General features: G+C 43.8%; 1 protein-coding gene and 2 pseudogenes across 2 annotated transcripts; all 3 read left to right on the top strand.

Annotated features, from left to right (window-relative positions):
- The first annotated feature begins 74 nt into the window (after positions 1-74).
- Positions 75-249, top strand: LOC139406218 (U2 spliceosomal RNA; annotated as a pseudogene).
- Positions 250-888: 639 nt separating this feature from the next.
- LOC139405636 (uncharacterized) lies at positions 889-14143 on the top strand. Of its 2 annotated transcripts, XM_071148051.1 has the most exons (3): positions 889-1537; positions 10433-10556; positions 13128-14143. In XM_071148051.1, coding segments are annotated over exons 1-3 (675 nt in total). In that variant the 5' UTR covers positions 889-1535; the 3' UTR covers positions 13677-14143. The 2 variants fall into 2 exon arrangements, 1 of the variants encoding a protein (XP_071004152.1); XR_011633893.1 differs by lacking the exon at positions 10433-10556.
- Positions 14123-14296, top strand: LOC139406215 (U2 spliceosomal RNA; annotated as a pseudogene).
- Positions 14297-14664: the final 368 nt, after the last annotated feature.

Below are 14664 nucleotides of genomic sequence, written 5' to 3'. Positions count from 1 at the left end.
TGCTTTGTTGCCGTTTTTATGTGTATCAATGATGTAAAAAATGTATGAGCTGTTTTTAAAGGAAATGTATCAATAAAACTTTTCCAAAAGAAAAAATCTGTTCTTATCAGTTTAATATCTGATACGTCCCCTATCTGGGGACCATATATTAAATTGATTTTTGGAATAGGGAGATGGAATAGGGGCTTGCTCCGTCCACTCCACGCATCGACCTGGTATTGCAGTACCTCCAGGAACGGTGCACCCCCTTTCATTGTAAAGAGAAATCACACAGAGTTGCTTCGTTGATCTATATTGTATCTTCACATTGAGCAACTTCATTTCAATGTCAGTGATGGCTAGATAGTGCTGGTCAAATCAAATCGGTCACCGTTTTACTGACTACGATAGCTGTTATAATCAAATATTTTTTTCGTCACACGGGATACTTACTTGCAAACTTTCCTCAACAGTGCAAATATACACACAGAGCTAAGTAATAAAGTAGTTAAAACATTAATATACACACAGAGCTAAGTAATAAAGTAGTTAAAACATTAATATACACACAGAGCTAAGTAATAAAGTAGTTAAAACATTAACTATTGAACCTGACTGGTGTCAGGAAGAATCACCCTCTGCCTCAAATGACACCCCTGAATGGGAACAGCTGATAGACATTGCTGATAGAGTAATAGGCTCTGTCATAAACAGAGGCCCATATGCGCACTGTAAGAAAAGTATTTCCTCATTGTTGCTAGAGTAATAGGCTCTGTCATAACCAGAGGCCCATATATGCACTGTAAGAAAAGTATTTCCTGTTGTAAGATATGTCATCACCCTCTCTGCTCTGAGGGAATGGGAGGAGAATCAAAAGGTATATAAAGAGACATTTGCCATTACTTTGGCGCTGACTTCTTGAATTCTGAATTCATTTAGACAACCATTTGACTTCGGGTAAATTGACACCTGACTCAAATTACTTAAAAGATTCTAACTTGTTGGATCTGAGAAGTGACTCTCCGATATACCGTTTAACTATCGAACAGCTGTTTTGTCGCTTTGCGCCAGGTACGTGGGTGCTGATGCAAATATATCCAGAGAGTTCTCTGTAGGCTCTCGATTGAGCTCAGCATCTCGACCTCGTTGCGAGCCACTGACACTGCGGTAGTTCAACGGGGTTGAGAGGCACTCTAGTCCTTAAGGTTATCCCTTGCTTTCTCTTATGGATGTCTGAATTGACCCTGTGGTTTTGCGCCAGGTACGTGGATGCTGATGCAAATATATCCAGAAGAGTTCTCTGTAGCCTCTCGATTGAGCTCAGTATCGCGACCTCGTTGCGGACACAGACTTTTTGGTATTCCATTTGGGGCAGGGAATCACCAGCGGGTTCTCCCATCCGAGCCAAACTTGAATCTCTCGATTTAGTAAAGCACCGACTCCAATTCAACCTCTCAGCCAGTAGAGGGGAGTCGCTACCTATCTAAATTCTTAACAGAACTCTGACCGAGTGAAACTCTGCTCCTGATCTCGTGGGTCTCCTCGTCATCTCTCAAATGTAATTAAATAACTATTCTAAGTATTTAAATATAGAGATAAGTGTTATCATTGTACCAGGCATTTTATAAGAGCATTAAGTCATTTGCATGTTTTTGATTAACGCTGTGTGTGACCGAGTAACAAATTGTGTATTTTGAAGTGTGTTTGATTGTAAAAGACAAAAAACAGAGTGTTTTCAAAAATAAACGGTAGTCTTATTTTGTCTCGAGTAAAACGCCCTCCCAAGACAGTTAACGGCACGGGAGATAACAACTCTGACACTCCCCGCTACCGGGACACTGGAAACGGGGATCAATGGTCTATGACAGAATGAGTTACCATTAAAAGACAAGGAGGAAGGTGTGTCCAGTAGTGATTCATTTAATTGTCTTATCGATCTATCTAAGTTTTATTTTCCAAGCGATACATAGCCGACGGGCAGAGTAGTGAGACTAAGTTGACTAAAGGTCTTCACACTTTAAACTAGATACATCACAGAGGGGAAACACTCAACCACAGGGAAATCATATAGAGACTGGTAGGACTAGTGCTTAATAACAACTCAAGGACCAATTAGTGGTGAAGCAAAGAGTCTAGAGGATAAAGGTGAGGTTCACACATCCCATTTAGAGCTAGACCGTTGAGAGTGACAAGGCAAAAGACCTCTCTACGCGGACAACTCTTCGATATAGAAAGAGAGGCAGGGCTACGCGAGCGGTCCAGGTTATACCGAGATAACCTGAAGTATCTATAGTGCCCTGTCCAATCCATCCCTGGACGCTAACCACCTCTAGCACCCCGCTGCCGGCCAATGGGCGGGGCTGAAGGTTTCTTATCACGACAGATCTATACTCGCTTTATCATCTAGACTCCCTTTATCATCTTTGATCTAGACTCCCTTTATCATCTATGATCTTGACTCCCTTTATCATCTATGATCTAGACTCCCTTTATCATCCAGACTCCATTTATCATCTAGACTCCCTTTATCATCTAGACTCCCTTTATCATCTAGACTCCCTTTATCATCTATGATCTAGACTCCCTTTATCATCTAGACTCCCTTTATCATCTATGATCTAGACCCTTTATCATCTAGACTCCCTTTATCATCCAGACTCCATTTATCATCTAGACTCCATTTATCATCTAGACTCCATTTATCATCTAGACTCCCTTTATCATCTAGATTCCCTTTATCATCTAGACTCCCTTTATCATCTAGACTCCCTTTATCATCTAGACTCCCTTTATCATCTAGATTCCCTTTATCATCTAGATTCCCTTTATCATCTAGACTCCCTTTATCATCTAGACTCCCTTTATCATCTAGACTCCCTTTATAATCTTTGATCTAGACTCCCTTTATCATCTAGACTCCATTTATCATCTAGATTCCCTTTATCATCTAGACTCCCTTTATCATCTAGACTCCCTTTATCACCTAGATTCCCTTTATCATCTAGACTCCCTTTATCATCTAGACTCCATTTATCATCTAGACTCCATTTATCATCTAGACTCCCTTTATAATCTTTGATCTAGACTCCATTTATCATCTAGACTCCCTTTATAATCTTTGATCTAGACTCCCTTTATCATCTAGACTCCCTTTATCATCTAGACTCCCTTTATCATCTAGACTCCATTTATCATCTAGATTCCCTTTATCATCTAGACTCCCTTTATCATCTAGACTCCATTTATCATCTAGACTCCCTTTATAATCTTTGATCTAGACTCCCTTTATCATCTAGACTCCATTTATCATCTAGACTCCCTTTATCATCTAGACTCCATTTATCATCTAGACTCCCTTTATAATCTTTGATCTAGACTCCCTTTATCATCTAGACTCCCTTTATCATCTAGACTCCCTTTATCATCTAGACTCCCTTTATCATCTAGACTCCATTTATCATCTAGACTCCCTTTATCATCTAGACTCCCTTTATCATCTATGATCTAGACTCCCTTTATCATCTAGACTCCCTTGATTATCTAGACTCCCTTTATCATCTAGACTCCCTTTATCATCTAGACTCCCTTTATCATCTATGATCTAGACTCCCTTTATCATCTAGACTCCCTTGATTATCTAGACTCCATTTATCATCTAGACTCCCTTTATCATCTAGACTCCCTTTATCATCTAGATTCCCTTTATCATCTAGACTCCCTTTATAATCTTTGATCTAGACTCCCTTTATAATATTTGATCTAGACTCCCTTTATCATCTAGACTCCATTTATCATCTAGACTCCATTTATCATCTAGACTCCCTTTATAATCTTTGATCTAGACTCCCTTTATCATCTAGACTCCCTTTATCATCTAGACTCCCTTTATCATCTAGACTCCCTTTATAATCTTTGATCTAGACTCCCTTTATCATCTAGACTCCCTTTATCATCTAGACTCCCTTTATCATCTAGACTCCCTTTATCATCTAGACTCCCTTTATCATCTATACTCCATTTATCATCTAGATTCCCTTTATCATCTAGACTCCCTTTATAATCTTTGATCTAGACTCCCTTTATAATCTTTGATCTAGACTCCCTTTATCATCTAGACTCCATTTATCATCTAGACTCCCTTTATCATCTAGACTCCCTTTATCATCTAGACTCCCTTTATCATCTAGACTCCCTTTATCATCTAGACTCCATTTATTATCTAGACTCCCTTTATCATCTAGACTCCCTTTATCATCTAGACTCCCTTTATCATCTATGATCTAGACTCCCTTTATCATCTAGACTCCCTTGATTATCTAGACTCCATTTATCATCTAGACTCCCTTTATCATCTACACTCCCTTTATTATCTAGATTCCCTTTATCATCTAGACTCCCTTTATAATCTTTGATCTAGACTCCCTTTATAATCTTTGATCTAGACTCCCTTTATCATCTAGACTCCATTTATCATCTAGACTCCATTTATCATCTAGACTCCCTTTATAATCTTTGATCTAGACTCCCTTTATCATCTAGACTCCCTTTATCATCTAGACTCCCTTTATCATCTAGACTCCCTTTATAATCTTTGATCTAGACTCCCTTTATCATCTAGACTCCCTTTATCATCTAGACTCCCTTTATCATCTAGACTCCCTTTATCATCTAGACTCCCTTTATCATCTAGACTCCATTTATCATCTAGATTTCCTTTATCATCTAGACTCCCTTTATAATCTTTGATCTAGACTCCCTTTAAAATCTTTGATCTAGACTCCCTTTATCATCTAGACTCCCTTTATCATCCAGACTCCATTTATCATCTAGACTCCCTTTATAATCTTTGATCTAGACTCCCTTTATCATCTAGACTCCCTTTATCATCTAGACTCCCTTTATCATCTAGACTCCCTTTATAATCTTTGATCTAGACTCCCTTTATCATCTAGACTCCCTTTATCATCTAGACTCCCTTTATCATCTAGACTCCCTTTATCATCTAGACTCCCTTTATCATCTAGACTCCATTTATCATCTAGATTCCCTTTGTCATCTAGACTCCCTTTATAATCTTTGATCTAGACTCCCTTTATAATATTTGATCTAGACTCCCTTTATCATCTAGACTCCATTTATCATCTAGACTCCATTTATCATCTAGACTCCCTTTATAATCTTTGATCTAGACTCCCTTTATCATCTAGACTCCCTTTATCATCCAGACTCCATTTATCATCTAGTCTCCCTTTATCATCTAGACTCCCTTTATCATCTAGACTCCCTTTATCATCTAGACTCCCTTTATCATCTAGACTCCATTTATCATCTAGATTCCCTTTATCATCTAGACTCCCTTTATCATCTAGACTCCCTTGATTATCTAGACTCCCTTTATCATCTAGACTCCCTTTATCATCTAGACTCCCTTTATCATCTATGATCTAGACTCCCTTTATCATCTAGACTCCCTTGATTATCTAGACTCCATTTATCATCTAGACTCCCTTTATCATCTACACTCCCTTTATTATCTAGATTCCCTTTATCATCTAGACTCCTTTTATAATCTTTGATCTAGACTCCCTTTATAATCTTTGATCTAGACTCCCTTTATCATCTAGACTCCATTTATCATCTAGACTCCATTTATCATCTAGACTCCCTTTATAATCTTTGATCTAGACTCCCTTTATCATCTAGACTCCCTTTATCATCTAGACTCCCTTTATCATCTAGACTCCCTTTATAATCTTTGATCTAGACTCCCTTTATCATCTAGACTCCCTTTATCATCTAGACTCCATTTATCATCTAGATTCCCTTTATCATCTAGACTCCCTTTATCATCTAGACTCCATTTATCATCTAGACTCCCTTTATAATCTTTGATCTAGACTCCCTTTATCATCTAGACTCCATTTATCATCTAGACTCCCTTTATCATCTAGACTCCCTTTATCATCTAGACTCCCTTTATCATCTAGACTCCATTTATCATCTAGACTCCCTTTATCATCTAGACTCCCTTTATCATCTATGATCTAGACTCCCTTTATCATCTAGACTCCCTTGATTATCTAGACTCCCTTTATCATCTAGACTCCCTTTATCATCTAGACTCCCTTTATCATCTATGATCTAGACTCCCTTTATCATCTAGACTCCCTTGATTATCTAGACTCCATTTATCATCTAGACTCCCTTTATCATCTAGACTCCCTTTATCATCTAGATTCCCTTTATCATCTAGACTCCCTTTATAATCTTTGATCTAGACTCCCTTTATAATATTTGATCTAGACTCCCTTTATCATCTAGACTCCATTTATCATCTAGACTCCATTTATCATCTAGACTCCCTTTATAATCTTTGATCTAGACTCCCTTTATCATCTAGACTCCCTTTATCATCTAGACTCCCTTTATCATCTAGACTCCCTTTATAATCTTTGATCTAGACTCCCTTTATCATCTAGACTCCCTTTATCATCTAGACTCCCTTTATCATCTAGACTCCCTTTATCATCTAGACTCCCTTTATCATCTAGACTCCATTTATCATCTAGATTCCCTTTATCATCTAGACTCCCTTTATAATCTTTGATCTAGACTCCCTTTATAATCTTTGATCTAGACTCCCTTTATCATCTAGACTCCATTTATCATCTAGACTCCATTTATCATCTAGACTCCCTTTATAATCTTTGATCTAGACTCCCTTTATCATCTAGACTCCCTTTATCATCCAGACTCCATTTATCATCTAGACTCCCTTTATCATCTAGACTCCCTTTATCATCTAGACTCCCTTTATCATCTAGACTCCCTTTATCATCTAGACTCCATTTATCATCTAGATTCCCTTTATCATCTAGACTCCCTTTATCATCTAGACTCCCTTGATTATCTAGACTCCCTTTATCATCTAGACTCCCTTTATCATCTAGACTCCCTTTATCATCTATGATCTAGACTCCCTTTATCATCTAGACTCCCTTGATTATCTAGACTCCATTTATCATCTAGACTCCCTTTATCATCTACACTCCCTTTATTATCTAGATTCCCTTTATCATCTAGACTCCCTTTATAATCTTTGATCTAGACTCCCTTTATAATCTTTGATCTAGACTCCCTTTATCATCTAGACTCCATTTATCATCTAGACTCCATTTATCATCTAGACTCCCTTTATAATCTTTGATCTAGACTCCCTTTATCATCTAGACTCCCTTTATCATCTAGACTCCCTTTATCATCTAGACTCCCTTTATAATCTTTGATCTAGACTCCCTTTATCATCTAGACTCCCTTTATCATCTAGACTCCCTTTATCATCTAGACTCCCTTTATCATCTAGACTCCCTTTATCATCTAGACTCCCTTTATCATCTAGACTCCATTTATCATCTAGATTTCCTTTATCATCTAGACTCCCTTTATAATCTTTGATCTAGACTCCCTTTAAAATCTTTGATCTAGACTCCCTTTATCATCTAGACTCCCTTTATCATCCAGACTCCATTTATCATCTAGACTCCCTTTATCATCTAGACTCCCTTTATCATCTAGACTCCCTTTATCATCTAGACTCCCTTTATCATCTAGACTCCATTTATCATCTAGATTCCCTTTATCATCTAGACTCCCTTTATCATCTAGACTCCATTTATCATCTAGACTCCCTTTATCATCTAGACTCCATTTATCATCTAGACTCCCTTTATCATCTAGACTCCCTTTATCATCCAGACTCCATTTATCATCTAGACTCCCTTTATCATCTAGACTCCCTTTATCATCTAGACTCCCTTTATCATCTAGACTCCCTTTATCATCTAGACTCCATTTATCATCTAGATTCCCTTTATCATCTAGACTCCCTTTATCATCTAGACTCCATTTAGCATCTAGACACCATTTATCATCTAGACTCCCTTTATCATCTATGATCTAGACTCCCTTTATCATCTATGATCTAGACTCCCTTTATCATCTATGATCTAGACTCCCTTTATCATCTATGATCTAGACTCCCTTTATCATCTATGATCTAGACTCATTTTATCATCTATGATCTAGACTCCCTTTATCATCTATGATCTAGACTCCATTTATCATCTAGACTCCCTTTATCATCTAGACTCCCTTTATCATCTAGCCACCTCTACACTCTAACCACTAGGCTACTCTGCCGCCTCTACACTCTAACCACTAGGATACCCTGCCGCCTCTACACTCTAACCACTAGGCTACCCTGCCTCCTCTACACTCTAACCACTAGGCTACCCTGCCAGCTCTACGCTCTAACCACTAGGCTACCCTGCCAGCTCTACGCTCTAACCACTAGGATACCCTGCCGCCTCTACACTCTAACCACTAGGCTACCCTGCCTCCTCTACACTCTAACCACTAGGCTACCCTGCCAGCTCTACGCTCTAACCACTAGGCTACCCTGCCACCTCTACACTCTAACCACTAGGCTACCCTGCCTCCTCTACACTCTAACCACTAGACTACCCTGCCGCCTCTACACTCTAACCACTAGGCTGCCCTGCCCCCTCCACACTCTAACCACTAGGCTACCCTGCCTCCTCTACACTCTAACCACTAGGCTACCCTGCCGCCTCTACACTCTAACCACTAGGCTACCCTGCCGCCTCTACACTCTAACCACTAGGCTACCCTGCGGTCTCTACACTCTAACCACTAGGCTACCCTGCCGCCTCTACACTCTAACCACTAGGCTACCCTGCCGCCTCTACGCTCTAACCACTAGGCTACCCTGCCGCCTCTACACTCTAACCACTAGGCTACCCTGCCGCCCCTACGCTCTAACCACTAGGCTACCCTGCCTCCTCTACACTCTAACCACTAGGCTACCCTGCCTCCTCTACACTCTAACCACTAGGCTACCCTGCCGCCTCTACACTCTAACCACTAGGCTACCCTGCCGCCTCTACACTCTAACCACTAGGCTACCCTGCCGCCTCTACACTCTAACCACTAGGCTACCCTGCCGCCTCTACACTCTAACCACTAGGCTACCCTGCCGCCTCTACACTCTAACCACTAGGCTACCCTGCCGCCTCTACGCCTCTACCTTGGCAACAAGCCTTGCCGTGCCTCAACATAATATAACGTACTGACACCTGAGCTTCTGATCCTGGCGTTACCTTGGCAACGCTCAGGAAGCGCTCCAGTCATGTATTTAAAGCTTTTCAGTGCTGGTGTTGTTTTTACGGCTTGTTTTTACGTTGCAGTATGGCTGGGCAGGTACTGCAACGTGAAGGGTCCCCTGATCCAGGTAAAAGACCTCGATGGGATCTGGACAGGGGCCTGGAGGGTCACTGTCCAGCAAAGGGAGGACCCTGGGGGCTATGGTGGGTTAAAAGCCATCCCATCCACCATAGTCCTCGGAGAGAACAGGGGCCATGTTCACTACCAGGACCAGCCCAAGCTGTGCCGTAAGTGTGGTGAACATGGCCACCTTGCAGACGCCTGTCAGAAGGTCGTCTGCATGAAGTGCCGGGAGGTGGGCCACCGCTACGAGGAGTGGCGAGCGGTCCCACCTCATCCGCGACTGCCCCTCCTCCTGGGCCAACAGGGCCAAGGCTGGAAGGAGGGAGTGGGCGGCCGCGGACCGGGCTTTCGAGCGCCAGAGGGCTGGAACGGCAGTTGCCGAGGTGGTAGTGGAGGAGCCGGTGGTGGAGGAGGAGGCAGTAGTGGAGCCGGTAGTGGTGGTAGAGGAGACAGTGGTGGAGCCGGTGGTGGTGGCTGTAGTGGAGGGCGCGGAAGGTGCAGTGGTGGAAGAAGTGGGAGGAGAGGACAAAACCCTCCCCACCCCAACCCCCCTGCCCCAGACTAATGTGACCCCTGAAGGAGAAAGGGCAGAGAAAGACGGGTCCGGAGAGATGTTCAGCGAAAGCTCCCCAAGTGGGTCAGACATCATAGGGTCGGTGTCGGAAAGCACCATGGAGACTGTGTCAGAAGGTACGGGAGAGGAGGGGGAGATTCTGAAGGACCACCTCCCCCTACGTAAAAGAAACGCTGAGGAGCTCTCTGACCCCGAACAGGGTGAGGAGAAAAAGGGAAAGGTGGAGTGGGAGAGCTCCCAGGGGGAGGAGGAACCCAGAACCTTCCCCTCCAACTCCCCCAATCAAGTCTCCTTTTTAAGTCCTATTTTAACCTCCTCTCCCTTCCAAACTCCTTTACCCCGGAGGGAGAGAGAGAAAGTCCCTGAAGACTAACCCCCTTTTAACTTTTCAATGGCTTTTCTTCTAGCACTGTTTTTACTCACCCCTTTTATGGCTTTTAAAATCACCACTATAAACGTGAGGAGCGTAAAGACAGCAACAAGAGCACAGTCAGTTTTATCCTTTTTAGAAAGGTTTAACTCTGATGTGTTTTTACTACAGGAGTGTGGTCTACCCTTTTTATCCTCTTACAGGAAATGGGAGGATAAGTGGCGGCACGGGCCCTCCATTTGGAGTGGTTCCAATTTTAACAAGAACGACGGTGTTGCCATTTTAATCAAGACCCCACAGGTGGTGGTGAAGGGGAGCACGGTGGTGGTAGGTGGGCGTGCTCTTTTAGCCAACTGTACTTTTATGGGGAGGGATTTTAACGTGTTAAACGTGTATGGTTTTAACGATAAACATGACCGGTGTGCACTTTTAGAGGACCTGCAGTCCCACATGCTAGGGAGGGATCCTCTAGTGGTGGGTGGGGATTTTAATTGTGTTTTAAGCAGAGCAGACAGGAGAGGGGCAGGAGGGGATTTTAAGGTAGACAGGTCAAGTGTTTTATTGCAAGGGCTGTGCAGGGATTTTAAACTGACTGACTGTTTTAAAACCCTGCATCCAAGAGAGGAGGGCTTCACCTGGACCAGTGGTGATGGCACCAGAGCCTCTCGCATTGATTATCTGTTTACCCGGGACTGTCCCCCAACTGATGCTAGAATAACCCCTGCTTTCTTCTCAGACCACGTAATGCTGACGTGCACCCTTTCACTATCTTCGGGTGTGACTGTGGGAAGAGGGCCCTGGAAACTGAACTGCTCCCTTCTAGAAGATGATAGAGTAGTTAGTCAGTACAGAGAGCAGTTCAGCCAGTGGCAGACGCTACAGGACTTCTTTGACACGCGAGCACAGTGGTGGGAAATGGTGAAGGGAAGGACAAGGACCTTCTTTAGAGAGATAGGAAAGGAAAAAAGCAGATAAAAAGATAGACGCATGGTGGGACTGCAAAAGCGACTGGAAAGGTATTTTAACCTATTCCAACAGGGCCTTGATTTTAACCAAGAAATTAAAGAAGTAAAGAAGGAAATGGCACTTTTAGCAGAACAGAGAAGCAAGGGGGTTATTTTAAGAAGCAAGGAAAGGGAATTAGAAGAAGGGGAGAAGTGCACTAGGTACTTTTTTAAGAAAATAGTTAGTAAGGGTAGGATTATGACAGGATTGAGAAACAAGGACAGGGTTTTAAAAACAGATACAGAGGGAATAAAGGAAGTGGTCGAGGACTTTTATGGGGAACTGTTTGGGGTAAAAGATGTGTGCGAGGGAACAATGGGGGACCTTTTAACATACATCGACAAGACCTTACCCAATACAGACAACCTGAAAAAAGACCTGACGAGGACAGAAATCGACCAAGGACTGAAACGTTTTAAGAGGGGTAAATCACCGGGGGAGGACGGCCTCCCTTTGGAGTTTTATCTGACCTTTTGGGATGTTTTAGCCGACGAACTTCTGACTGTTTTTACTGACTTCGAACACCTCGACAGACTACCCGACAGTTTTAGAGTGGGGATCGTGACTCTTTTACACAAGAAAAACGACAGGACGGACCTGAAAAACTGGAGACCGATTACCCTTTTAAACTTTGATTGTAAACTTTTTACCAAGGTTTTAACACTCAGAATGTCTTCTGTTTTAGGGGAGGTGATCCACCCGGACCAAACCTGTGCCGTGCCCGGAAGGAAGATCACGGACAGCCTGATACTGATCCGAGATGCCATCTGTTATGCGAGAGACAGAAACATGCGGCTTGTAGTCCTAAATTTAGATTTTGAAAAAGCCTTTGATCGGGTCTCGCACCAGTACCTCTTTAAGGTACTGCAAAAAATGGGTTTCCCGGACAGGTTCTTAGCTTGGGTGGGACTGCTGTACGGGGACATCACCAGCAAAATCCTTGTAAATGGGCATCTGTCAAAAGCAGTGGGAGTACACTGCGGCGTCCGTCAGGGCTGTCCGTTATCTCCCCTTCTGTTCGTGGCCTGTATTGAACCACTGGCACAGGTCTTGAGAAGGGACCAAGGGATCAGTGGGGTGGGTATCCCGGGGAGTGGGGGGATGACCGCCAAGTGCGTCTTTTACATGGACGACGTCAACATTTTATGTACCGACCTTTTATCCGTCGACAGGACTCTGGACAGGACTGACTGGTACGGACGAGCCTCTGGGGCGAGACTGAACAGAGACAAGACAGAGGCCCAATTCTTCGGACCGTGGGCAGACCCAGACTTGACCAGACTACCTCTGACAGTTAAACTGACGGACATAAGGGTACTGGGGGTAAAGTTTGACCGGGGGGGAGGAGGGAGCGGTAACTGGAGCGGAATCCTGGGGACGGTAAGACAGAGACTGGGTTTTTGGGGACTACGACAGCTGACTTTTGAGGGCAAGGTTTTAATCATTAAAGCTGTGATTTTACCTGTGCTTTTATTAATCAGTTCTGTTTTTATCCCCACTCGAAGGAGCATTTTAGACCTGGAGCGGACGCTTTTTTACTTCCTGTGGGGAGGCAAGTGGGAGAGGCTGAGGAGGGAGGTGGTCAAGAGGCCCAGGTCCAAGGGGGGGAAAGGCTTGCCTGACCTCTACTTGTTCCTGGGCAGCCGCTACACAGCGTTACATCTGACTCTTGCCACCTCCCCGGTCAACAACAAGACCCAGGCCCTCGCACGGTTCTGGCTGGGATCTTACCTCAGGACTCTGAGGCTGATCCCAGTCGACCTGCGAGCCCCAGTCTCTTTCCTGCTACCCCCGCACTACGTCCAGCTCCAGAAGTTTTTAAGACATTTTAAACTGGAAAAAGAAACAGTCACGGTTTTAACAAAACACCGCTCTCTTCTCTCTCTTGTGCAGGATCGGGAACCAGTGTGTCCAGTGCGCGGGCTCGCTATAGGTGAGCCCACAACGGTTTGGCGCAACGTGGCCCATCCTGCTCTCCTGAATCGGCATCGGGACCTGTCCTGGATGGTCGCCCACGAGATCCTCCCGGTCAGGGCCGTTATGCACTCACGGGGCATGGCGAGGACATCCGCGTGCCCCCGACCAGGCTGCGGCCAAGAAGAGTCGGTGAGGCACATGCTCTGGGAGTGCAGAGCCGCCAGGGACCTGTGGAAGGAAGCAGGCCCCCTGATCACCTCGTGTCTGCCAGCAGGGGAGGACCTAACACCTCAGCTCGTGCTGTATGGGGTGGGCCGAAGGCCCATTCCATCGAAGGCCTTCACCAAGCTCTGGCCCACCCTCACGTGCCTGAAGGAAGCACTGTGGTCCTCCCGTAACCTGCTGGTAGCGAAAAACGTAGAGACCACCCCCCAGGCAGTGGCCATGGTAGCCACGGAAGCCCTGGGGTGGTACGGAAGGAAGGGGGCCTCGACCCCAGGCGAAGGGTCCCCCACAACACCCTAGGTCCCGGCGGCCACGGCCTGACAGCGCTGCGGCGCCTAGGGCGATGCGCCTAGGGGAGAGATCTCCTCTGGGCCCCGAAGGACGGGACGATGATCTATTCAGAAGAGCAGGATGAGGTGAGCTTGATAAAGACTCACCCCCCTCCTGTACAAGGGACTGAAGACAGCCTTTTAACAAAGTGATTTTTTAACATGGTTTTTCATGTCTTAAAAATGTTTTACCTTTGTTAGATCATTAGTACACATTTTAAATGGCTTTTACAGATTTGATGTTTTTACAAGGAAAGTACTTTTATCCATGGTTGTTTTCATTGGTTTTAACAACATGTACTTTTTAACAAATTTAAATGTAACTTTCAAATGCTGTGTTTTATGCTTTGTTGCCGTTTTTATGTGTATCAATGATGTAAAAAATGTATGAGCTATTTTTAAAGGAAATGTGTCAATAAAACTTTTCCAAAAGAAAAATCTGTTCTTATCAGTTTAATATCTGATACGTCCCCTATCTGGGGACCATATATTAAATTGATTTTTGGAATAGGGAGATGGAATAGGGGCTTGCTCCGTCCACTCCACGCATCGACCTGGTATTGCAGTACCTCCAGGAACGGTGCACCCCCTTTCATTGTAAAGAGAAATCACAACGAGTTGCTTCGTTGATCTATATTGTATCTTCACATTGAGCAACTTCATTTCAATGTCAATAGTGCTGGTCAAATCGGTCACCGTTTTACTGACTACGATAGCTGTTGGGAATGGGGTGCGTTTATCTTATAATCAAAGATTTTTTGTCACACGGGATACTTACTTGCAAACTTTCCTCAACATTGCATGATCAAAAATATACACACAGAGCTAAGTAATAAAGTAGATCGCTTCTCGGCCTTTTGGCTAAGATCAAGTGTAGTCTTTGACAGTGCTGCAGTTGATCGGAGAAGCGATCGCAGGCCGGAGGGCGCCCGGGAAATGTGCCATTTATTTTTTTGTTG

The sequence above is a fragment of the Oncorhynchus clarkii genome, chromosome 3 (assembly GCF_045791955.1).
Source record: "Oncorhynchus clarkii lewisi isolate Uvic-CL-2024 chromosome 3, UVic_Ocla_1.0, whole genome shotgun sequence".
In the NCBI taxonomy this organism is placed as follows: Eukaryota; Metazoa; Chordata; class Actinopteri; order Salmoniformes; family Salmonidae; genus Oncorhynchus; species Oncorhynchus clarkii.
This window is presented reverse-complemented; position numbering and strand designations above follow the sequence as displayed.

Excerpts from the sequence above, each read along its gene's own strand:
- LOC139405636 (XM_071148051.1), top strand. Across the intron at positions 10,557-13,127 it reads TGAAGGGGAGCACGGTGGTG|GATCGGGAACCAGTGTGTCC; the intron begins GTAGGTGGGCGT and ends TCTCTTGTGCAG.